The sequence below is a fragment of the Lissotriton vulgaris genome, chromosome 1_1, assembly GCF_964263255.1.
Source record: "Lissotriton vulgaris chromosome 1_1, aLisVul1.2, whole genome shotgun sequence".
Classification (NCBI taxonomy): Eukaryota; Metazoa; Chordata; class Amphibia; order Caudata; family Salamandridae; genus Lissotriton; species Lissotriton vulgaris.
In genome coordinates this window covers 1,573,007,232-1,573,034,495 of record NC_141685.1, presented here as the reverse complement: position 1 = coordinate 1,573,034,495, position 27,264 = coordinate 1,573,007,232, and the positions used below count along the sequence as shown (strand labels likewise).

The following is a 27,264-nucleotide window of genomic DNA, read 5'->3' as shown; positions in this document are numbered from 1 at the left end:
TGTTCAGAAATGGTGCTCAACAGTTCAGAGGGGAAGCTGCTATGTTAACTCCAAATTAGAGCAATCAAATGCCCTACTGGGAACCGGTTGAGCAGACTTCAGTATGGACTTTGCAACGCAAGAGTGCCAAGATGACATTTAGGAGCAGATGTATGTTAACTGGCGCATCCCCAGGGATGCACCAGTTAACGTGTGCCACAGTGCGCCACTGCTCCGCCACCCATGGTGCGCCGCATTTATAATGCGGCCCACCATGGTGCAAAAACGGCACAGATGCGTGACGCATCTGTGCCGGAAATATGGCGCATTGCTGGAGTTGCGTCGCAAGCGCGACGCAGCTCCAGTAAGGCTCGGAGGTGCCCCATCTACACAATGCTGCATCAAGACCTACGCCTGCTTCAAGCAGGCGCAGGGTTTTGACGCAGCATTGGCCTAAAAGTGACTTAGTGAAATCTCATAGATTTCACTCAGCCACTTTCAGGAGGCGTTCCTGCGCAGGAACGCCCCCCGCCTGCGCAGGAACGCCTTCTTATAGCGCAGGGCTTTACAACGTGACGCATCTCCTAGATGCATCACGTTGTAAATAGGGCGCATTGTTCGCGCCGCAGTTGCGTCAAATAAAGTGACACAATTGCGGCGCAAGGGCATCATAAATCTGCCCCCAAGTCTTTTGCATGATGAAGAAGTATTTCTCATGCGGGGCCTGGTTTGAACAAATGTATACGTGCATTACACTATTGGTATCAATGGGAAGAGCGTTTGTGCTGCCAGCGGTGTCATATAATCTTAATGAACCTCAGATAGAAAGGTGCCATAACGCACTGTACAACAATAAATATATACGGTGCAAGAAAGCAAAATAGAAAAGTTGACATGCCATGCCCAAATGAAGGGTAAAGCGCAAAAAAGGCGTGCAAATCATGCATAAGGTTCAAACTTTTAAACTTGTATGTGGGGTAAACAAACCCAGTGGAATAATTGTGCTGTGAGGAGGTGAAAAATAAGATGCACACAACAGTGCGGGATATATAACAAGTTAAAAACTTTAAAACGCTGGAAATCAATTTTTCTGCTTAGCATTGAAAAGTCGTTTTAGCTATAAAGTGCAAACACATACGTCTGGTGACTAGAGCTATTAGGGACTTCACAAAGTATTACACCTGAGTGGCAATTGCATATGCAAGTGATGAAGCTGCCACCAAAAGATCTCTTGACATTATGGTCTTTACTCAGAGAACCGATGCTCCAGTAGTATTGGAGATGTCAAACCTGGACTGACATAGCTTCAGCTCGCACAACAGTCAGTACTGCTAAATGAAACCGATAGTGATGGGTCAGTCCTTCCAAGAATGGCCCCTTCGAACAGTTTTGAGGACAATGCCAAGAATTTGACAAACTCTACATTTAGGGCCTTATTATGAGTTTGGCGGTCTTCCTGTCGGCCCGCTGCGCCAACAGGAGGTCCACCTAGCCCATGTGGCACGGGCTGATCATATTGAGTTGATTCCAGGCCTGGTGGGGGGTGCTGCGGTGGTGGCTGTATAAAGCTTATTGGAGAGCCTTAAGCAGACCGCTGACGTGACAGCCCCTGCAGCACGTTCCCACATGATGTGGCATGTATTCCACACTGTGCAGGAATGGGGGGGAGCAATTCAAGGGGGCATAATATGGTCCTCCGCGTGCACCCCAAGGAACAGATCCAGCAGAGGGCCCTGTCAGGGCCTCTTTAGTTGCCTCTCCACTACCCTTTTCATGGCAGGCTCACCGCCATGAACTTAGCAGTGGACAGACAACCCATAATATACTCAGCTGTGCCGGCAGTGGCACCATAGGCATATTAAGGCCTGTTGCAGACCGCCAGTGGAGCTGGATCCTTGATCCTGATGGAGCTGTGGTCTTGTGGCCGTCCAACCACCACACTCGGAATACTGTCGGCAGACCCACAGTGTGGTGGTGGCCAGCCCGCCACTGTAAGTTCGGCATTCCTGAGTACTGCCCTACTTGTAATAAGGCTGGCAGTCTGAGGTTAGCTGGGTTCATGCACTCAATGTCTGCATACCTATTAAGGGCTTCCTATGGAAATATCTGGGTTGAATAAAGGATTTGGGCAAACGCATAATATATGTATCAGCGTTTCTTCTACCCTGCCACACAGTCAACATACTGGATTTTCTGATGTTTTAAGCCAAGAGGGTAGCATATCCAATGTCAGCAAAGCCCTAAAACTGTGTAGCAGGACTGTGCTCTTTATAAACTGCGAAATACATACAGAGAAGTATGGTTGGTGTGAAAAACTGGGCTGTTGATTGACTGGGGTGTGAGCTGTGGTCAAGTAACAGCCATAATCCCTTGCGGGGTTACCAATGAAATGTCCCGAAATTACCCTATGCTTAGCAATGGGTAGCTTGGCACAAAAACAGTCAGGCTTAACTTAGAGGCAGTGTGTAAAATATTTACGTAGTACGCAAACAGTAATAAAGTGATAACACAACACAAGAAAAATCCCACACCCATTTAGAAAAATAGAGTACATTTTACTAAATTATTTTCCACCAAAATAACAAAAATCCAATCAGTAGAAACAACAGAGTTATGAATTTTCTAAGTTTTCAGTAAAAACTAGCACCTAAAAGATAAGCGCCTTTGTGTGAGACAGGGTCAAACATAAAAATATGGCTGACTACGATGTAGTGTAGCTTGGACACACGAAGTAGATTGGGCCCAGTCAGCGCTTACCTTTGGACTATGAAAACATCTTTAGAAAAATTTACTGAGAAGGTAAAGTTCAGAGGGAAAGGCTGCACTAGGTGTCACCGGAGGGAGCGCTGTTATCTTGGGTCGAAGTGTCAGTCAAGATTTCTACGTTCTGACTTGGTCTCTGAAATGAGAGTCAAAAATCTCCAGCGGGACGAGGCAGAAGGCTGTAGTTGAAGATAGTTACATAAGTCCGGATAAACGCTTGGTGAAGGACTGCTGAATAGATTTGCTGCTGTGGATAAGAATGCAGAAGGAGAATCAGAATGCGAATCTAACCGGTGATGCATCTCACGTGAATAGGCAAGCAGGTTTGGCCCAATCTCCTAACCAAAAAATATCTAAGTCCCAACTTTAGTATTGTGGCTATCTGGTCACCTTCGACAACCCTTCCAATGGTCCAGGACTGGCTGAACACAACTTGGAGGGTCAGGACATTTTCAAGCCGGTGCAGGGATGGGTCCAAGTTAAAGAAAACCTTTTGTGACCCTGAGGTTCAGATTAGGAGCCCAGCAAGCTTGCCATTTCGAGTCATTCAGGTGGTCCTGGGTTCATATTGCAAGTCCAGTCATTCTTCTCCAGGCAAGAGGGCAGGAACTCAGCAAGGCAACAACAGGCTAGAAATCCAGCAGAGTTGCAGTCCTTTTAGCAGCACAGCATTTCATCTTCCTGGCACAGTATCCACAAGTCCAGAAGTGTACTGAAGTGTTGGTGTCTGATGTTCCATGTGCCCTCTTTCAGGAAGATGGGAGAAGCTTCTAGACAGTGGCTTTGAAGTGCATGGAATTTACTGGCTAACCTGCCATGGCTCCAAGCCTACTGCAGTGATAATGTAGAGGTGATAGGTCCATTGTGTGAAGGCAGAGCATTGCCTATTCAGTTGCAAGTGGAGCTGTGCTCAGTTCAGGTCTCCATTCTGCCTGCAGATGGCCCATTGAGGCGCACCTTATCACTCCATTGTGTGTCTATCTGGGAGTAATTCACAAAGTCTAAGTGTCAGTTACACCCAGTCATGTAACTCTATACAGGAGACAGGCACAAAAGGGCAGAAAAAAATCCAACTTTCTAAAAGTGGTGTTTTCTAAATTGTAATAAAAACCTGACTTTACCAGTAAACAGGGTTTTTCAATACAATTGCAAAGACACCAAACATGATATAACTACCTCCTCCCCATAGGAAATTACAACATATTAAATGTAATAAGGAATCCTCTATGTTATTCCATGGGAGGGGTAGGCACCACAGTAGTGAAAAATTACTTTAGGAGTTTCTCACTACCAGGACATGTAAAATTTTAAACTCCTCGTCCCACCTTTCAATGACACAGCACCCTGCCATATGGCCTACCAAGGGTCTACTTTAGGGGTGACTTATATGCAATAAAAGGAGAGATTAAGGCTTGGCAATGGGGGGTGGTTAATGCCAAATCTACATGCCATTTAAGAATGGAATTCAGGCTGCAGTGGCTGGTCTGTGGCATGCTTTATGGTGTTCCATCTGTGGATGCCCCAACAAGTGCTGCAGGCCCACTGGCAGCATTTACTTTACAGCCCCAGGGTATATGTTATACCGCACTACAAGGGACTTAAAGGTAATTTAAATATGCCAATTGGGTATAAGCCAATTTAACCATGATTTAGGGAGGCGAGCACAAACACTTTAGCACTGGTTGGTTGTAGTATAGTGCACATAGTCCTAAGGCCAACAAAAGTAAGTTATGCACAATGGAGGAGGAGAGGCAACATGTTTGAGGGAAGACCACCCTAAGTCTGACAGGTCTAACAGTTGGGGTGCTAAGAAAAGATAATTATTGATAATTCACCAGGAGTTTACACACTTGGCTAGAACCCTCTTTTCATCCAGAAAGGAGATCAAGTGTCTTTGACCATTTATAATATTTTTGAATTCATGCCATGCACTAGAAAGAGCAAAGAAGCCAAACACTTGTAGTGTGTGGAGGAAGGAGATCATGTATTTTCTATATGATGAAACACCCAAAGAGGAATTTAGTTTGTGGCAGATCAGATTAGACAGGGTTCCATATGAGGCAGTTTTAAATCAATGGCAGTCTTTAAGGAATGCTCCTTATATAGCCAAGCTTTATTTGGTAAGACAAAACTCCAGGCATACTATCTGTTAATAGATGTATTTGGTAAGCAAAAGGTGTATTGATATGTGTTGGTTATAAGCCTGTGACAGCGACCAGAATCATTCCCTCTTTCTTTCACATCCATAAGTTATAGTGGCTACCAATTTGGCATTAAGAATTTTTTCTTTGAGAGGAGGCCAAAACGCAAAATGTAATACCATACTTTGGCTTTCAGCTGGAGCTTTGCCTGATTAAAAGTGCCCCTTATGTCAACAATAACACCAAGATATCTGTAGCTGCTTCATTGGCAAGGGGTTTCTCATTGATGCACTAGGTTTATTTATTTCCTTTAAACAATTGTACTCACTTTGGTTATTGTTAGGTTTATAAGCATCCTATTCTAAGTATTGAAGGAGTATAGTTCATTTAGAAACCTTTGTAGATATATCCTTGTCTTACTCATCAAGAGGAGATCGTCTGCATATAGGAGGTTGAAAATCAATTTACTACCCATTTTTGGCAGTTGTGCATTTACTCGGTCCAACTTTCTCGAAAGATCTGCAAAAAAGGAGATGTGCCAAGACGCAACCCTAGTTGAAGCCTGGAGGTGTGTATACTCTCCTCGATAGCTTATGTTTGATACCAGGCTTAACCTGTAGCCACATATCGGAGTACAACATCAGTATACCCCTAAGTGGATTTTGATCAGAATATCACCATCGTCAAGTTTCTGCCTCAAGATATTTCTTGGCACACTTTTGAATTTGGCATTAAAATCAACAAAGCATGTGTTTGATGTGGTTTTAGCCACAACAGATTTTTCCACGCACATGGCTAATGCCATGAGATTTGATAACATCCCAGATTTTATATGGAAATCTGTCTAGTTCCTTGGAACCGAGTCGATATCAATTGCCCCTTTTGAAAGTCTTGAAGCAATAGGCTAGCAAAATATTTTGCCTCATTGTCCAGAAAAGAGATAAGACGATCATTACCAGAGTTGCTCTTGTCTTTTCCCTTGTAGGGTGCATAATTTACCCCTTCCAAGAGTCTGAAACTATCCCCTGGTTCACAACCGGGTCATACATGGAGCATAGCATGGCTGACCAGAAATCTGCATTGGCTTTGAAGAGGGCCTGAGGTAAAGCATTCGCCCAGCAACATCGTCTGCTTTAGCTTTCCTTATTGCTTTCAGCAACTGATCTATGGAACAGCTTTGCCGGATGATTAACTCCTTATAATCACTTTGCACAGTCTTCTGTGCCAGGCTGTTTGCTTCCAGGTTAGATTGGAACAATGTTACAGGAGTAGCAACCTTGATTGATTAGTTACAAACAAAGTGTGGGGGATACTGGTGCTAGGTAAAGTGCAAAGAGTTTGCAAATTTAACACCCATGCCTGTTTTTGCTTGCACAAAGCATTTTGGCCCAGAAACAATCTTGGTGAATGTTTTGACTGTCAAGATAACCTTTTCATACTGGTGCCAAATCTGTCTAGCTTTTTGATTTTGATCTTGAGGTACCAAGTTAGCACCGAAGTTGTTTAGAGAGATTTACTGTACGTTCCTTAGCATAAGTGTGAACCATGATGAACAAGACTTTCTGCCCAGATGATGGTCTGTATATTAATTTTTTTAGGTTTGCTGAGATGATCTTGTTTGTAAAATCATTCCAAATGGTGATGAGATTACTATTGTCATGATGTAATTACTTCTGAAGTTATGCACATTTTGAAACATTTCAGGTACTAGCTAGAACCCCCCCACCTGAGTCTCTTTAGATTCTTTGAGTGTGTGTCTGTGTACAAAACATTAGTATTTTGATGTGGGGCAAGCTTTATAATCTATCAATGATGGTCACTCTCAGGTCGATGATCAATAGAGAAGTTGTTTATCTGATTAAACAGAGCAAGACTGGCTGATGTATAATCAGTAATACAGTTGGATTTTTCTGATATGTGTGTCCACGAAGAGGGACGGTCCCTGCAAAAGCGCGCATTAAGAACTCTCAGACCAGCTGCTAGTAATGCAGTGATCGTTTATCTCTCTGCGTCTCTGCTGTGTGTACTTGGGTGGGGATATAATCTTGCATGTTAATGTGCTCATCATTGGTTTCCATTTGAACAAGATTTGAATTAAGACCCCAGCTACTAACAATCGAGAATCTATGTAATGCATTTTTGAACCCAACACAATACCATGCATTTTATCTAATGATGTTTTCATCTACCCATAGCTTGGTTTAACATAGACATTTAATATAATAAGTGGAAACTTGTGGTTCTAAGTCCACCCTACAATTTAGACAGGCTGTAGCCAGTGTTCACTTGTGTCTAGGACTTGCATACAATGGAACCACAGTGCTGACATACATGGTTAGCGCACTCTTGGGCCATAGTTTCTAGGTTGTGTTACTAGCAGGTGTGAAACTTTCTATGAAGCTGGTTAGAAGAGTTGATGCTATTAACCAGGATTCTTGAAGAAAAATCATATGGAATTAACATAGAAGTGGGTAAAAATCTTCTTTGGCAAATTTCTGTCAAAGATCTGCCACATTCAAGGAACAGATGTGCAGTGAGGCTACTGGTCCCATTGTAATGCAGGGTAATTGTGATAGCTCAACTGGGCCCTCTATTCAGTCTCAGGTGTCAGAAACCATAGCAATGGAAAGCCAAACCTACTGTTGTGTTTTATCATAGCTAACAACACACAATACACTCTTTATGGCCGGTAATTGGGCATATATTGGGTTAGGTAGGACAGAATATGGGTTCTCCATTGGTCTTGTGGCATAGGATTTGAATATGCAGACTGCCTGGAGAGCAGGACAACTCCTCATGCTTGGGGTAACCACTTGCCTCGTTATGTAGTAGGCTAGGAGCTACTTCAATGGTGGGATGCTTCACTGGGCTTGGCAATCAACACCAGGGGAAATGCGAATTCGCAAAATGTTGAGTCCTTAATTCTACAATCACTGAGTTTGTCTTTCAGTTTGGGGACTGTCTGCGCTAGGGGGCTAGAGACAAAGGCAACAAGAGTAGATGCACTGAGAGCCCCTGGGGGGAATAATCAATGCAATTGATGTCTAACGAATCAAGTGCTGCAAGGTAATGGGGGCCTGTTTGGATTTTCAAAATGTTGCCTTTGTTTAAAATGCTGTGCCTTCTAGATTTTTATTCTGGATAGAAAAGGAGTTTTGTAGTGATAGTTTCATCTTCCCTAGGTTGGAAACTGTCCAGGCACTGTCTAGATCGACTTTGTGTGCCCAAAGAGACATTGGTGCATGGTTGTTCCCTCGAAAATCCCATGTCCTGCAGTTCCATGTTGACTCTGCACCACCTTGCTATTTGTTACAGTACAACTTGAGAGCACATTATGTTAAAGAATTATAACCCATGGGGAGTCCTTATTATTAGTATCCCGTAGGGAGACAACATTAGTGTCTCTGTTAATGCTCGACTATGGAGGAGTCAGCAGATTTGAACTGCCATTTGTGTTCGATTCTATCCCGTCTGGAACTACGGTTTGGCCAGTGAGACTGTAAACAGTTGCTGTAGGCTCTATTTGTGACGCAGATGATCTACCTATCTTTGGTGCTATGATTTCCACAATAGCTCGCTAGATAGCTCCTCACGAAAGTGTTTATCACTTAATTGAACCTTGATATAGTCATGTTGCCCAATTGGGTATCCCACTCCCAAGGTCTATTGGATATCATTGCAGACCACGGAATAACAATACCTGACCTCGATGATTCAATGAATGTCGTAATTAATCAATGAGACTGCAGCCCCAAGGAAGTTTTTGTACCACAATCAGAAAGACGCTGCAGAACTGGTTTAAGTGACAGCCTTTTCTGCATAAAACCTTTCATGAGGGATACAAAGTTATAAGGAATTTTGGGGTGTTACAGGGTGCTGCTTTATTGATTCTCCTTGTAACAATCTATAGTGTTGTATGAACAGTGCACGATTTAACCCACAAGAGGCTTGTTGGTCCTAATGTGATTTGTAGTACATATTAATTACATCCATGATCCTCACACAACCTGCATTTTAATCCAGATTAAGATTTGTGCCAGTAGCCTTTGACACAGTTAATACTTTTTTACCCTGCTACTGCCCCTTGTATTTCAACCCTTTCTGCTATCCATGTATTAAAAATGTTCCCCAACACTTCTTCCAGGTTTTTTTACTTTGTCAGTCCAGTTGTTAACCAGTAAGAAAAAACTGCTTATGGAATTTCTGTTCCTGTTAAGTACTCTGAGGCAACACAGCTGTTGCTGTGAACCTTTCCTGAGTTTTGACTGAAGCATTAATTTCGGTGGGAATTCTCAGGACCAAGAGAAAGTGTGGAGGAGACCCGTCAGCAGGATTCCTGCTTCGGTCTCTAATTTTGATGTGACTGTCCTCAAAACATATTTTATCGGTAGGGAACACCACTACTAGCAGGCTGGAAGAATTTCAGCAAGGGATTGTGACACAACATTTTTGGCTAGGAGTCTACTCCTTGGGGAGCTGGAGTAGTCCTGATCGTGGTCTCATACATAACCTTGTACGTCTGACACAGTGTCTATGGGAAAGTAAGAGCTCAAGCTGTTTAACATCCACCGGGTGTTTCATTTCACTATTGACTTGTGCTAATATGGACTATTTCCCACTATGTCAGGACAATAGCTATTTGACTTTCACTTAGGCAAGGAGCCCCGAATGCTTTGGTCTTCAAATGTGCACTTGGCCTATGAATTGTTACGGCTCAGTCTAATTTTTAAGAGAAGTAAGTGGAGGGATTCTGAACAGATCTAGCTTTGAAGGTAAGATTTCTTTTGAGACCTCCTCTAGGAGTTATTCAACTTTGATAATCTATACAATTTGCTTAAATTTGGTCTGGATTTGGTCAGTCTTTTCCTTTTGGATGTTCATCACAATTTTGATTTTCCATTTTCCCATGCTGGAAAAACAGTGGTGTTAAACCAAGCATCAACACATTAGACATCCTGATGCTGGTTCTGCATAGTATTTCAACATAGTTAGGCACGTCAGAGAAATTGGGGTACTGGTTCACTGGGGTATGACCCAAACAGCCAAAATCCCAGTCAAAATCCCTGTCAATATGAACCACAAAAGTCACTAAATTAACCTGTGCTTAACCCTCTGGTAGCTTGGCACAAAAGCAGTCAGGCCTAACTTAGAGGCACTGTGTAAAGTAGTTATGCAGCACACAAACAGCAATAAAGTGAAAATATAACACAAGAAAAATCCCACACCAATTTAGAAAAAGGGACTACATTTTATTAAATGATTTGACACATTTTAAGATAAAATCTAGCACCTAGTAGAACAATGTGCCAACCATGGAACATCTAGACAGGGTGAAAGTCAAAAAATGTGGCAGACTGTGACGCAGTGCAAGTCGGATACATTAAGTGGATTGGGCCCAGTCAGCGCTTAACTTTGGACTTAGAAGATTTTTTTTTAAAAAGAATCTTCTGAGAAGGTAAAGTTCAGTGGGGCAAGACTGCAGGTGGTGTCCGAGGAGTGGTTGTTGGAGAGCCACTGGACGAAGTTGTGGTGAAGATTTCTACGTTTTGACTTAGTCTACTTTTGATGCCAGAAATTTCCTGTGGGGCAAAGCTGGAAACTGTAGCTGACGAGACTTCCGGTAGGCCAGATACTGGAACCAACAACAATGGTCCAGAAGCCCTTGATTAGAATCAGAAGACCCAGGAAAATAGTTTGGGAACTATAGAGTCTCCCTGAGAGGTTTACAAACCATAGACAGGGGTCTTAAACCCAATGGCAGCATGGCCTTACTTTTTTTTATTGAACCCTCATGTGAGCCATCATGGTGCTTTTCCTTTGCTCTTTGGTCTAGTCTCAATTTATTTGAGCCCAGTGTCCTGAAATGGCATTTGCAAAAGAAAAATTTATTTTGCTACCAATTATTCAGAGCTTTTGGGTACGCTAGCTTAACTTGTGGCCCAAGCCTCAGACATTCAGTGCTAAATTTAAAGGAAAATAAAAAAACACATTTTCCTCTGTCTAGATACTTCTGGGTGTGAGTTATGGTTTACATGGTGAAATCAGGACAAAACCAGTCTTGGGTTGGTTGTGTGCAGCTTTCAGGAGGACTTAGCCTGGCAGCTCATGTTGGACTATTCCCATTGGAGGAAGACTCAAGACTGATTTGCATATGACTGGATCATAACTGAGGTGACATGGTGAGCAAAAGAACAATGGGTAGAATGCTACCCAGAGCGATCACCAGAGATTAGACTTATTGCTAGCATTCTTCCCACCATCTTTTGTGTGTTTGATGTAATGTCCTGTGTGCCTAGGGTATGTCCAACCATGGGTCCCAGGCTCACTGTGCCAGCGGAGACAGGCTACACCCAACTGAAGAGCCCCAGTCAAGAAGGACCTGGCCTGGCAGTTTGGTTTTGGACTGTTCCCAATTTAGCAGGATCACAACTTATTTGCATATGGCTGGGTCCAAACTGAGGTGGCCTAGGGGCAAAAGAACAATGGGTTGAAATTCTGCCAAGAGCGATTGGCAGTGGTTAAATTTATTGCAGGCATTCTTCCTCACACTTTTTGCGTGCTTGATTCATGGCTGACATTACCAGAATTCACCCCCCACCTGTGCCCCCTCCATGTTAGTTGTAGGGAATTTGAATTTATTGTCATTTAAAATGCATCTTGGCCCAGGCTAGTTTCAGGTCACTAGGAAGTAGGGTTTGTTGACTTTAGACATCGCTCAAGTATTTGTTGATGAATATAGCATATGGGATACCTGGTGTTTCCAGGCATTAGACATGGAAGCAATCTCATATTTGAGCCTCAATAAATAATGTTGCCAAATATTTAAAATGCCTTATGTACAAACGCATGCTCCAAAGACACAGACATAGAATAGGGAAAAACCCTTTGATGCATCAGACCCTAGATGCTAAATCGAAGCATAAAATGAAAGGCAGAGTCAGTCGAAATGCTCAGGTCTCACTGCGAGTCCACCTCAACACATTTAAGGGAAGCTGCAGCTTATTTAGAAACCAGAGCATAACAATTAGATCACTTTAAGCATGTCCACAGGTATGTATTACTGTCATAAAAACTCTTTTTATTCACGCATATTAGACCATAGAGTCATTTAATGTACATTAAATAGACAGTTTCTGCTTGATATAGAAAAGTATCAAGCAATTGTCGGCATATTGTACACAGAGGCAAACAGAGTTACTTATTTTATGCCCACTCTCTATCATCCCTCATTAAGCATCTTTCTCAAATTCCCCTATTATGCTGGAACTCCGCCTTCATGCGATATCAGAAAATGAATTATGTTTCTTTTATAGGTAACTTGTTTCTTCACCTTTAGAAGAAAGTTTGCTCTTATTCACAAGCAAGGAACTTCCTAAACACATGTAGGCTTCACCTCCTCCTTATTGCCTCCGGTGCAAAACTTTAATACTTTGTTTCCTTGAACCACAGGTCCTCCTCAGTTTGTGGTGTAGCTAGGACTTTATTTCTGGTGTGTATCACTCTACATAGAAACATCAGTCCAAAGCTTTCCCTCTCTGCATTTGAACCTCTCTGATCCATTTTGTGCAATCTCTGAACAAACACTAGATCATCACTATATAACTCCTGTTCCCCATACTCCAATTCACAATTTTTAATTTGGGGTGCAGCACTGTCATTTTAGCACTACTAGTCAAGCCTGTATTCTCTGTTATTACAACACTTTGTTTATTCAAGCTGTTATTTGAGATGTCATGCCTCAAAACTATTCAGTTATAAAGCAATGAACAATAAATCCTATGAAGATTAAAAAACCCAGAAAAGATCATAGCGTTGCAATGCAGGAGCTAAAATAAACAAGCTTAATTCAACAGATTTGTGACCTAAACATTTAGGAAATTCTAGATGATTCATATAATACAACACTGAATTGCAGATATGCCTAAATCCTTTGCTATAGCTACTGTTCTGAATGTCACTGAAGAAAAAACCCTTCAATATCTAAGAAGGTTGGTGTTAAGATGTTTTGCCAGGTCCCACAGATACATGTACAACTAAGCACTCAATAATGAGAACCCCAAGGGCCTGATTTAAAGTTTGCAGACCAGATTACTCCATCACAAACGTGACAAATATCCTGTCCACCATATTACAAGTCCATTATATCCTATGGCTCTTGTAAAGGGGCAGATGGGATATCTGTCACATTTGTGGTTTTGTGTGTGTAAAATCTGAACCTAACTATAATGTCCCTGTAACCTTTGGTTTTCTCAGTTAATTTCTATGGTTTCTTAATGCTATTTCCTAATTATAATGCCCCTGCAACTTATGGTTTTTGCAGTAGATTTCTATGGGTGTCTAATGCTATTTCCTATTTATAACATCCCTGTATCCTGGGAGTGTGAATTGTTGGGTAAGTAGGTGTGGAAGTGAGTATGTGGTAAGTGTGTCAGTACGCTTGTGACTGGCTGTGCGGTTTTGGGAATTGGTGTGAGTGTATGAGTGGCTGCATGGGTATGTGAGTGGGTGTGAGGACTGAATTTGAGAGAGTTTTATTAATTGCAAGTGGTTAGACAGTGGAAAAAACTGTGGGGCATATTTACAATAACTGGCGCAACCCTGCATATCAGCAGGGATACGCCAGTTATTGTGCACCACAGCTCCGACATCATGGGTGCGCCGCATCTGTGCCATAAAAGTGGCGCATTGCTGGAGTTGCGTCGCAAGCACGACGCAGCTCCAGCAATGCTCTGGGGGGCCCTATCTAGTTAATACTGCGTCAATCCTTACGCCTGCTTTAGGCAGGCGCAGGGTTTTGACACAGCAAGGGCCTAAAAGTGGCTGAGTGAAATCTTGTAGATTTCACTCAGCCACTTTTAGGAGGCGTTCCTGTGCCGGAACGCCCCCCCCCTACCCAGGAACGTCTCCTTCTGGCGCAGGGCTTTACAACGTGACGCATCTCCCAGATGCGTCACGTTGTAAGTACCTCGGACCATGGCGCAGGATTTGCGCCGACACTGCATCACAAAAGTGACGCAACAGCAGCGTAAATGAGGCGCAAGGGGCTTGTAAATCTGACCCCAGGTGCTTAAGAGGCATTGGGAAGAAACAAATCACCAAAAGAAAGTTATACGTTCCACACCTTCTAACATTTGTGCAAAACTAGTACCAGGCTGATAGTCATTTGTGGTGGGTGGTCATTGACCACCATTTCTGTACGATCTTTCAATTAGTCATTTTTTTAAAACTATTTTAGGTCTGTAGTTAGCGTGTTATTAAAGGCTTTTTTTGATTTTACTAAAATTATTTATATAATATAGTCATATAAAGGACCTTTCTGCCAGCCAGCCCTCTTCATTGTTCTGTTATAATGTTCTTACATCTATTGAAGCACATATCATGGGGCAGTGGGTAGCCGAGTTCAACCATTGGCTAGTTTCACTGTTACAGCAATCTGTCCTTCCACAAGGAGTACATTAACACACAAAGCAGTTCTCTTTAGTGCCAGGGACTACTGCAATGATAACTGATCCAAAAATATATTTTGTTTTTAGTCAATGTTGTTTTTTAGGATTGACGTGGGCCTAGCAGCTTTCCCAGCAGTAAAGTTTTGCAAACACCAATGTCAAAACTATTTCCTTTGCCAATGCTTGTGTCAAGTGACCAGAGGTCTGTTCAGGCCAATGGTACAGTTCAACAGTTTTTCACTTTTTCATTCATCCATAGATAATACAGAGTTTAATAACCTAATGTGACAGAGTAAGAATTGAGAGACTAAATTCATTTGATTAGACTTCTGTAATGCACATGAAGAACCGTGAAGTACAATCCTATATAGTTAGAAGTGTGTGAAATTAGTGTAATTTACTTTTACATAATTGCACAACATTTTGGGAAAATTATGCAAAATTACACGTGATTGCACGAAATGCAAATCCAGCATTCCTCACTCTATTTTAGCACAACGTGCATCCTGGAGTCCATTTTGGATGTAAGGACTCATTTGGCACTAAAAAACCTTACCACCAAAAACACAAGTGTCACGTACAAGAGCAGTTCATATTCTGGGTATTTGTGCTGTTCCCATGTTCCTGCATTATAATTTTGCATTTTTACACAATGTGGGTTAATGGCATAATATCAGGAAACTCGTATAACAAGCATAATGCAAAATTTCCAACATCACGCTGCAACAAGCCGGGGGCTAGTGTAATTGTCAAGTTGATGAAATAGTGTTTACGCTGACGGTTTAGGAACAAGTAACATTTAAGCTGCATTACTTTGAGCTGATTAATATAAGGACAGCGAAATGCATTTTAATATCGTCAGCAAGCTCATCAAATACAAGTTCTATCAACTTCAAAACCATGCAAAAGAGAATTATATCGCCCCCGAGAAGTGACAGATGGAAAATAAAAAACAATGTGAACATAAAACCTTATGTGTTGTGTTTTGGAACAGGGGGATGTCAAGATTATTTCAGCCAAAGGAAAATGTGACAAGTACACGAAGGCTAGGCAGGGTCTGCCAGAGTTGTAATAAATCATTTTCCAGTGCTATCACTCTGCTTTGTCTGCAGCCAGAGCCTTTATAATTGGATGAAAGGAAAGCAGGCTTGAGGAGTATTGACTGCCCAGTACCCCTTGGGTGTTGGCGGGTGGTCATTCAATCATGGCCTGGGCTAAGCTCGCAGAGGGGAACTCTGCTCCTCCAAGGTTTGCTTTTTGGTTTGTACTGGGTATTGATTTACGCACGTATGCACCTGCACACTGTTTAATGAACTGCCGTATTGTGTCACTCTAGCTGCACAGGGCATATGACGCCTTAGATGTGTTGTTTTACAGGTAATATGCAATAGCTAATTTCTCATACTTTCATACAGTTGCAATTTCACGTACTATTTTAGGACGATAGCCAGAGAGAGGTGAGCGCAACAGTCAGAAACAGTGGGTTTCTTACCTGGTGACAAATTTCATGCACAATGACCATCGTGACGTCAAGCAAGTAAGAAATGGAAGAAACACTAGGATCAAGCAGGATCCTTTGCTCCACAAACACGCTCAAGCCCCAGTTTTCCATAGCAGCATATGGATGTTTTGGCACAGCAAGTAAATCTAAAGAGGAAAAAAACACAACATTTAGAAAGTATTAAGCTTTTCATATCTCTTTTCCAGTAAAAACAAATTGCATATTACACAAGTTGGCAAAGTTTAAAAGTTGCTCTCAAATTTGCTCAAAATTAGCAGACTTCACAGTTTGCACAGGGTGCAGAGTTTGTCTTCTTCCCCAAATTTCACCCAACACTGAGACAGTTTGAATGAAGAAAAACGTTTCTTATATTGGATTTCCTTAATTCTCTCTCGATAAAAAACCAAAACAAATTTCTAGAATTTGGCTTCAACAAACTTTGGAAACTGTCGTGAAGTTCACAGTGATTCCAAAGCGTCCAAAACACGTAGGAAAGATTTAGAAGAAAAACCTTTGCAAGAATGACATAAAAGTGTAACCGGAAACAGAATGTTGCTGCGTGCGAGCAGCTGGTGCTAGCTTGTCCTTTCATGTTTGCTCTCTTTAATAACAACCCTCGTTGCCAGACCAAATACATATTGCCTCCCTTGAAAGATTATTCTTAGAAGGACCGCTGATTTTTATAAAATGTTAATTGCAAGTCATATGGTATTTCAGATTGACTTTCAACCATTAATGAAAACCATTATCAACCCTTTAACCTTTTGTATTTTTGTCTTTTTGTTTTCTGTAAGGTGAAACTTATTGCAATATACTTAACATTGAAATGTATGCAGTATGTCCCTCATACTGTACAGAAATAGCATGTTAGTGTTCCACAAGCTTGAATCCCCTTCTAGAGTAGCTCGCAAACTACAGATCATTCTACAGGTGTCTAAGAGACAGGACAACCCAGGATTTGTACAGAGAGCTAGTAAACCCCTATCACTGGTAGGCACCCCTTTTTGTGTGTTTTCTCCGTCTGATCAGTCTTTTGTATCAGATGTATTTATTGCTTTTTTTTATGGGATTTCTATTCATTTTTATTGTTGCTCATTGTATGTTTTAACAGTTTTATGGATCTTTTATGGTTTTAACTCTAAACCCGAATAAAGTATATTTGATTTGGTTGACAGGACAACCCAATTTTTAGTATTCGCATTTAGTGATTTGGTTGCGTTCAAAACACTCCCGTGTGTGTTGTGCGAACTCAGTAAAACAATAATTTAATTCCCTGGCTGATAGCTAAACGTACATTGAAAAAGAAAAATATGTAATACTTTAACAAACAATTTATACGTGAGGTTACATAGAGCATCAAACGATACCCAAACGGCATTACGGTGCTGTAGACAGGTGCAGCTGGCCCAACAATTACAGACGTGAGGGGTGCAGAGTGACTGGGGAGACAGGACAGCATCACGTGATCTGTATGCAAGACTACGGTGTGATGGTAGCACACAAAGGTGGTGTTTGAACATAAGGAAGTAAGAACCGGTTCTAAAGGAGAGGTACAAGATAACCTTGGAAAAGAGTAGACTGATAATTAAGTATTTAAAGGTACCCTCTTTCATTTCCCTACAACGATGCTCCTTGTGATGCACGTGGGTAAAACAAGTGACCGACAGATCATATGAGAGCTAATATTTTTGTCTTCAACCTATCAGGCCACTCCCTAAAGAAATGTACTGTAGCAATATATATATATATCAGCTTTTTGGGACAACACTTGTGCACTGTATTATAGAAAGTGCCCAAGGGGTGTATTGAGTGTGCTCTCCGACCCCTGGTGCACTCTGGTATTCCTGAAATGAAAATAAATTAAAATGGTTTCTGTAAAGCGCATGGCTACTCGCGAGCATCCCAGCGCTGTAGCAGTGACTAGAGTAGGCTCGGATGTCCAAGTCAAGAGCCATGTCTTTAGTTGTTTCCGGAATGCCAAATGGTTCGATTCCTTCCGCAGAAGCAGCGGCAAGCTGTTCCATAGTTTTGAGGCACTATATGTGAAACGGCGGCAGTCGCTTTTGGCCTTCTTGATCGTTTGTACCAATGCTAGATCCAACTCATCAGAGCGGAGGCTTCGATTGGCCTTGTAGGGACGAGTCATGGCTTTTATAATAGGAGGGGCCGCAGATGCTTGAGCAGCCCCTATCTGTAATACAGATCTCGCCAGCACTAAATGTGCAATGGCACAATCTGTCCTCATTGGCTTGGTGTTGTACTAGACCTGCTGGCTAGATCTTTATCAACACTGTCAATGGGGGACCGGAGGCTTCACACAGGTGGTCCACATTTCACTAATGTGCTATGCCAAGAGCAGGTGCGAGTTTGTACCTGCACTGGGAACAGGGCCTCTTCTATGAAATGGAACAAAGGTTACTGTCTGTGTCCGGTGCGCACAAATAAGTGTGAACTGCACGAACTGCAGTACTGAGTAGGACAGCTCACCTTATCTGTAATATGGCCCCTATTCATTCAGAACCAAGAATACCAAATTTTGAAAAATACATTTCACAGAATATTCCTTCTTGCTGCCTTAGTGCCCTGAAGGGACAGCGTACAAAGGTACATTTGCACATGTATATTACCTCAAAATTCCGTACCTTGATTCCCTTCATTACAGCATTGAGGCAATACTTCCTCATCAGACACCCATACCCCTTCGTTAGAATCACCAATTAAAAAATACCCTCCCTCCCTTCCTCCTCCTGTTTTTTTTTGTCTTACCAGACGTGGTGGCTGGTTTTCTTGTTTTTATTGGGCATTTTTCAGGATTTCTGATGTGTTCATCTGATCGGACACTATGGTGCTGGCCCGATTATCTTTGCAGCTTGAACGCTCTGTTGGTATATGTGGTGTGCTCCTAGCTGGTGCGTTGTTTTGCGAGCTGGGGGATGGGTTTTTCCAGTTTGCAGTGGCTGGAGCTGTGCTTCTGGATTGGAGGCCAGCTGGAAGAAAGTGCAGCGTCATGGGGAAGGCGAGGCTCCTCTACTGGTGGTTTGTTCACCCTAAAGTAAGGGCCTCACAGAGATAATTTTTCATAGTTTTTGCTGCTATTATATGCTTTGTGGATTGGTTGTGTATGCAGCCAGTGTTACTGGTGCAGATGACATGTGATAATATTACATAGATCAGGATTTGTTTCTTGTGTGATTTATTTTTCACTATTTAATGAGGTAGCCTGTTTCTTTACCATTATTGTTATGATGGTGGGGAAGCAAGCAACCAAGCAAAGGCATTTTTTATCTTCTTCTGAGAAGGATGAGCCTATTCCTGCACAGCGGAGCAGGTCAAGGGTTCAGGTAAAACTACAGCTGTGCTCTCTCCGGGGGAGATCCAAGCAATAATTCAAGCTGTAGAGGCCGGGGTACTGGAGGACAAGGCTAAGCCCAAGGTCAAAGGCTCTAGTAGGGATAAGGTTGTTACAGTTTCCTCCTCTGGAGATTCGTCAGTTTCTGAGGTGGATCTTCCATCCACTTCTAAAGGGAAATGTGTGCGTAGAGAAGAGGTCCCAGGCATTCTGAAGCACATCCAGGAGAATTTGGGGTTTTCTCCTGATGCAGTGGAAACTTTTTTAACTACTTCAATTTTAACACTGGGCCCATCAAATTATCTTCATGTGAATTTCTACTGAACACATATTTTACACATATTTTACACTATATTCTTAGTGGAATTGATCCTCTGATGAATCTTTTTCCGTAGTGAGGGGAGAGACTTCAGGATGTCGAAACCACAGTAAGCCACTCAATGAGGACCATTAATTAGTGGCCAACTCAAAAGTTCGAAATGAGATTCAACTAAAATACTATCCGGAATATACTGTAATTATGAAGTTTTGTACTAGGCAGACCCAACCTCCTGAAGAAGTTCAGTCTAACCTGAATTAGACACACTTTGGGCCTGATTCTGATGTGGTTAGGAAGGCCTCCTAATGGCATTTGCTCCGTCCAAATCGGATTGAGAACGTGTCTTTTTAACCGCACTCTCCCAATCCGATTTGTATGAAAACCATTCCCAAAACCTTTCGGTCTGGAAGCTTTCCAAACCTCATCAGAATTGGACCCTAGGAGTTTTGCAGTGGGCGCACAGAATAGAAGAAGCAGAACATGATGCTCTGATAATAATATATGACTCTCTCCATTACACAACTCGAAATAACACTAAGTAGCACAGTTTAAAGAAAGAACATCAGGACACGATGCCAGACTCAGGAAAACTTTGATAAATTGGTTATTGTATTAATGATCCAAAATTAATGCATACAAGCAACATTTTAAGTAGCTCAATTAGAATGCCAATAGCATGTAGGATAAATCCGCACCTTTAGTCAAAGAATTTCAAAGAGGATGGTTTATGCATTATAGATTCCCACTACCAATAAAGCAAAGAAGATGGTTAAAAGGAGGAAAAAGCTAATTCATAAAAGGGGCAAAGGATTAAGTTTAAGCCCTCTAGGGAAAGATCCATGAACATGGGGAAGGAACATAAATGGGATAAGTTCAGATTTATTACCTCACTAAATCTATCCAAAAGAGTTCTTTAAGTAAGTTTATTGACAAAAGAAAAATCAGAGCATTAAGTTCAGGTTGTCGTCAATAAAAGGAGTCCAAATCGATCAGCAATTACAGCAGTAGCTGAAAAAGCATCCAAAGTCGTTGAGCAAAAAGAGCCAAGAAAGCAATAGAGCTCTTCAATCTGCATTTCCAATCTAATCCTCATCCTTTGCACCTCCTTATTTGGGGACATTGTCTTTAAAGTATAGATGATGCAGTTGTGGCACCAGCGAGGGGACCACAGTGGTCTCTCCATTGTGTGGTTATCTTCCATTTGTCAGGTACCATTTGCTACTCCTGCATTTTTTTCCGAAGCTTTTCATGAGAAACCACAGTCTTTATCATCTTCACAGGTTACTTACAAAATGAAAAATGTATTTGTAGCTCCTTCATGGGTACAGTCCAAGGATCAGTTCCCACCAATTCACACACAAAAGGAATAAGGCTTCATTAATAGTCAAATTGTTACATAAGGCAGGAAAAGTTAAAGCAACATTTGAAAGAAAAATTTCAAAGTTCATTTTGCTACGGCATGAAATAATTCAGCCTAAGCAATCAACTCATTAATAATACCTATTCAAACCATAAGAAAGTAAATCAAACATTTCAAATTAAGAAATAATAATAGTGATGTCAGTAATTATTATATAGAAAATGATCAATCCTAAATATGGCCTAATCATTCAAGTTTCAAAGATGTAAACTGATTATAAAATAATTAAAATAAATTAGTTTTCATTAATATATGTTCTTTTTGATGTCATTTACTGTAAGTTTCAAGCAGGCAACCCATATAAACATTGTAGAGTAATGAAAACACTCTGCAAGTGAAATCAATAGAAATGCTAAACTTCTCGTATGTCTTCACAACTTTTTGTTGCTATCATTCCTAGTGTTTCTAGCTAAACAAGCATGCTTTTACAGTGCTGATAATTCAACATTGTCTCTGTTTCTGTGAGGTTTTTCATCAACATGTTTAGGGTACATGTTTATATTTCTGTGTCAAATCTAATGTATATGTCATGTAAAGAATAATCAATATCTATGCTGTTACAAGTCCCCCGCTGATGGAGATTTTAGCCACCATAAACTACCACATCAAATCGATACAAAGCATTATTTTGTAATATTTATTCTTTTCCTCTAGACTCCTTTAAGATTTTCATTTCGTCATAGTATTTACATTGTTCATCTTCCAGGGCAAGATCTTTTCACACCGTGTTTATTGTTTTTAAATCTACATATTTGCATTGCTAACATATTCAGCTTTATGCACAAAGAGATTGCCACTAATGGTCTTACAATAGAGATCACTAATACATTTCCTAAGTTACCTAATCAATTACTAACAGGTGGAAATCACCTGACCTGTCATTTCACAGGAATCGTCTGCTTTTAAGTCTTTCAGGCCTTTGTTTAGATTTATAATGCTTTTAATTTAGCTTTCTAAGTCTTTGCTCTTATCTGGTATGTAGGTGCAACAATGTTGAACCTTTAACAATCAACAGACTCCACTTTCCTTTGTGAGAAGGATATCAAGGGAAAGTCGAATTGAATCACCACCAATCTTATCAAGGTCATTTCTACATCTATAGCAGAAAATCCTCCTTTTGTTCTAGCAGCAAATGTATCAACTATAGTGGACAGTTTTCTAATGTTCTGAGAATTTAGTGCTACTCCTATAGAAGATATTAAAACTCCACAAATATCTCCCACTACTTCCCTTGTACTCACACTTCTTTTCATTTTCCTGTTCGCGCCCTATAATTCTTTTTCAAAATCCTTCACATGATGAATTATTCGAAAAACAGTTCCCAGGTGACAACTTCCATAACATCCTTTCGGTAACTTGTAATAATCATTCTGTCCACAAACATAATACACTCTAGGGAAGGTAGGATCAGCTTCATTTAATTAGCTTTCACAATTTTCATAAATTTCAAAAGTATGTCCACATGTACGAAGTCCTACATATTTTGTGTTAGTATTTGATCTTTTTCTGTATATACACAAAGTTTATCAAAAATACACATTGAACACCAATAAAGAATATAAAGTACGACTGTATTTTCCTATCACCCAGGTATTAATTTGGTTACTGATCTTTGGATAGATAAGCTACAACCTTTTCCGACTGTTATAAAATCTACATAATATTCAGCTAATTGGAAATTATATCGTCTTTTTCACTTATAGACTGACTCTATATTAAAATATATCCTTCAGATGAAGTCTAAATGTCATCTCACTAACAAGAACACATGATACGTTCTGGATGGTTCTTGATAAGGTATTTCCTTTAACCTCTTGTATCATAAATTATCTAAAAATGAAAATGAATAAATACCTTAACAATACTATTTCTTTATATAGAAATAAAAGCACCACTGCCGTAAACTTGGAGTAATGAATTATGGCCATATGGGCTTTTCGAAACATTAGGTAAACAAAAATAATTATGAATTTCACTATTAACCAGGGCTGTAACACGTAACACCTGGACTATAATAATAGAATTGTGGTGCTTTGTTTCAGTTCTTTATCCAGATCTCCTCTTCGTTAAACACAAGAAACGACTCCATAGGTGATTACTCTACTTCTTGGTGCCTTTGTAAATTGTGTAAGTATAGTTTAGAGATTGTTTTATCCCATTGGTGCCCTTGCTATATGTGTAAATATAGCTTAGAGAAAACAAGGTATATTTAAATAGTCATCCATGAGAGAAAGTGGTGTAAAATAGAAAAAACCTGAGAGTTACTCTTCTTGTTAGATTTCCCAAATAAGTCAGGATATCTTTATGAGCTGATGGTACCAATATGCATGAATCAGAATACCATATCTTCTTGTTCTAGCCCTATTGCACATCATGTGTACCTCTTTATCATTTGAAGTAATATTGGGTCGTTGAATTACCACATCTATCATTTCTCCATGCCTTCTCCATCTTTGCCCCCGAGTCCTTCTCTGTTGAAATACACAAAGAAATGAGAGCCCTTATTCAGGGCAAAGATGAAAAATGTAAACTTGATTGACATAAAGAAAGTGATGTGAATTTGTAGCTCAAATATGTTAATAATATTTTTCTTTTTATGTTGATTTTTTATGAATTTAAATAAATTTGGTATTCTGTTCAATTTGGTTTTTACTTTTTTTCTTTTATTGTTTAGGATACACGTGGCTACTCCAGAAGAAGGCGCTGGTCGCCGAAACGCGCATAGAGAATTAATTTGTTGATGCCACCTTTTAAATATGATTCTATATAAAATATTGTTTTAAATTGTGTATTGAATGTTTTTTGTAGAATTTTTATTGATTATGTAATGAGAAATATCTTCTTTTTAAATTTAACGATTTGAATTATGTATTTGTCTGTGATTCTTTTACTTGGTAAGCAATAAAAATCGAATTTAGACCTACTCACATCCTTTCTTTTCCTTATGTTTATTTTACTGAAACAGAAATAGTCTGTGGTTTAAGTGCCTTGGTTGTTACTTTTCATGCTGCCACAAAGTTTTCCATTACGTTGCCAGTCTAAAGCCAATGCAGCCATTCCCTCTATTAGGTTATTTCCTTCTTGCAGTAATTCCCAAGGAATTTGTTTTGATTTTTGCAGTGATTTATAAAGTGCAATCCCTCGCATGCTTAGAACTCTTGACACAAGGGATTGCAGTCCGAAATGGTATCACAATGTCGAGCGGGTGGTGTTTGGCTTCTTTGGGGGAGGTTTCTGAATAAAGAAATTCAACTTACCTGGTTGTACAGCTTCGTTATTGGAGTAACTATGACATTAATTGTGGCGAAGAGTTGGAAAACTCCCCAGTTAATCCACGACAGAAGGAGTTCCCAGAAATCCCTACTTGGCAGATTACATCTTTAAAGCACCAAGATTCCGTATTTGCAGTTCACTGATGATGGTGCCTCTTTCTGTGATGTTTTTCATCAACATGTGTAAGGTACATGTTATTATTTCAGTGTCAAATCTAGTGTATATGTCATGTAAGGAATAATCAATATCTATGCTGTTACACTCCATCTCCATCTCAGGAATCGACAGAAGGCCTGTTTCCACAATATGTAAGATATCCCATCTTTTTAATGCTGTTTCATGGCAGGAATCAGGATTTGATTACTGGTGAATGGCAAGATCTGGAATGGTAATCGGTTCCCAGGTTTTTTCAGAAACTGTATTCGCTGCAAGAAGGCGAGGACGCTCTGTTAAAATGGATGAATTATGGCCACTTTGATTGGATGTACGACCATAAAAACTGACGAATGTTCTCCTTCTGATACTACCAACAAGAAGGCGGAAGGGGCACTTAAGAAAGGATTCTCCACTGAGAATCCAACTATGAAAGCTGGAATTTATTTGGTCCATGCTTTGCCATACAAAGGAAAGACTTATTCCACTCAATGCTTTTTGGATCATCCCTATTCCTCTTCTTCCTTTTGGTCTTCTGTGAAGACTGGCTTATAAACAGTGGTTCATTACTTTTTCTTTGTTAGTTAATAAATCTAAGTTTGTGCATTAACTTTTTGGTTTTCCTGTTTGGCTTTGTAAATCTCAATGCTAAAATGAAGGGAAGTGAGGGAGGGGACGATAAGGTAATGCTTCAATTACTTACCGGTAATTGCACTACTCTGTGTCCTCTTCCCTCGCTTCTATTCATTAGATCCCTCCCTTCCAGGTAGTCCATGCCAAACTATAATGGGGTTGTGCCTTTTTATTTGGTGGCTGTGTCAATGATGTAATGAATAGCAGTGAGGTAAGAGGACTCAGAGTAATGCAATTAATGGTAAGTAATTGAAGCATTTATTTACCGGTGCATATTTACTATTACACCTAGGTATAACTCTACACTTTTTTGCAATTTCAGAGTGTAGGTTTACACCAAAGTATAGACTTACATGTTTATATCCCGCCAGTCGGGGCGAAGCCCCCTACCACATGATTTACGAGTATAAAGTTACTACTTGTAACTTTGCACACATAGGTGAAGAGCTCTGTCACTGAGGCAGAAATCTCACTAAGGAAAGTATAAGGAGATTTATTAAAGTTTATTTCATTAAAGAACAATTTTAAATCTGTATTGTTAACCTAGAACTAAAACAGTGCTAAATGTTACAGCATGTTAACTCATCTAATGAAAGTGTTAATTAATTTAAACATATTACAATTTGATTGATATGTTCTAAATTTAATTTCATTTATGCAACACACTAAATAATGATACAACTTTACCACCAGCATTAACATTTGTATTTTAACTTAATATCAAATACATGTTATATAAAATATATAAACTGTTTAATGTAAATATTTTTTAATAAAAGTTGATTTTATTGCTTTAATTAAGCTCATCAACTTTTAATACATTATTTTATATCTTTACCTATACCTAATGTTAAAATTATTTCTTTGTTTTAAGTTAATTTGGGGAACTATTTTATTTCCCTGTTTCTGTTTTTTTGTTGTTTATGGGAGTATTACAGTACCTGTCACTGGTCCTGTTGCCTGGTGCTAGACTTACTTCGAGACTGGGCTCAGTAGATATACACCTGCTTTGATATAGTCAGGACTTTCTTAACTTTATAAATGTAGTTTGTGAGTAGCAATGGTCTTACTCTGTTCAGTATGCATGCATGTGTTAGCATGTCCCTTCTTAAACCCACCCTTAAATAGCAGGAAATATTTTCCATTTTTCCTCCACTCCGCCTTGACCCTCCTACATTTATTACTGAAACATATATCTAAGTGTATAGAGCTCTCTGCCAAGTTGGCAGAGATCTCTGCAAAGAAGACATAGGAGAGGCTGTGGAGGAGGTTTCTGCCTGTAGGTTTGTGAATTGCATTTTGTAGCATGTGATTAGCACTACCGTAGTACTAATTTAGATACTAAAATGTGCAGTTTGTGAACAAACCCCTTAGTTACAAATATTTGCATCTTTATCAGCTTTAATGGCCATGGGTTGCAGGACCGCAGCTAGCACTTTGAGCTTCTTTGATCTAATACCAAACAAATCCCACACCATGACTGCTTTGAAGTATTTTTAAACTCCCTGGTGTGCTTGAAGGGTATTCATAACTTTCAGCCATATGAGAGGAAAACTCCCTGACACAACCTGCACCATGTAACCCAGCTCCGTACTCAGTCTACATCCAGAATTTCAGTCACTGATGATAGTCAGCCTTTCTTTCAATGCTCCGCTCATGTCCTACCCATTTTATTTTGTAAATAAAGTAACAGTGTCTCCCTATCTCTATTTTTAATCATGCTTCAATCAAAATTCAGGTAAAGTTCACAGCAACAGATGTAAAGCCCCCAGCAAGAACAAGAACTGCCCTCCCATGAGCAGTTTATTCTCACTGATTAACAACTTCACTGACAGTAAAAAACCTGGAGGACATGTTGGGGAAAATGTATAATACAAGAATAGCAAAAATGGTTGAAATACAGGGGGCAATAGCAGGGTAAAATACTATTAACAGTGTCAAATATTCCTGGCACAAATCGTAATCTGGATTCAAATGCAGGTTGTGTAAGGATCATGGATGTAATTAATATTAGGACCTATGAGCATCTTGTGCGTTAAAGCATGTACTGTTCATACAACACTGCACAATGCTACAAGGAGAATTAATAAAGTACTTTCCTGTAACACCAAAACATTCCTCACTACTTTGTATCCCCCATGAATATTTTCACGCAGATACGGTTGTCGCTAATACCAGTTCTGCAGTGTCTTTCTGGTTGTGGTACCAAAACTTCCCAGGTGCTGTAAACTCATTAATTAATAAGGCCATTCAATATATCATCAAGGTCAGGCATTGTTACTTTGTG

General features: G+C 40.2%; 1 protein-coding gene across 1 annotated transcript in view; it reads right to left on the bottom strand.

Moving 5' to 3' along the window:
* The window catches only part of TRHDE (thyrotropin releasing hormone degrading enzyme), a 1,998,244-nt gene that overhangs the window by 1,143,268 nt on the left and 827,712 nt on the right, over positions 1 to 27,264 (bottom strand). Inside the window, exon 4 of the mRNA XM_086918108.1 lies at positions 15,822 to 15,976. Coding sequence (XP_086774234.1) covers positions 15,822 to 15,976 — 155 coding nt within the window. The remainder of the gene's footprint in view (positions 1 to 15,821; positions 15,977 to 27,264) is intronic.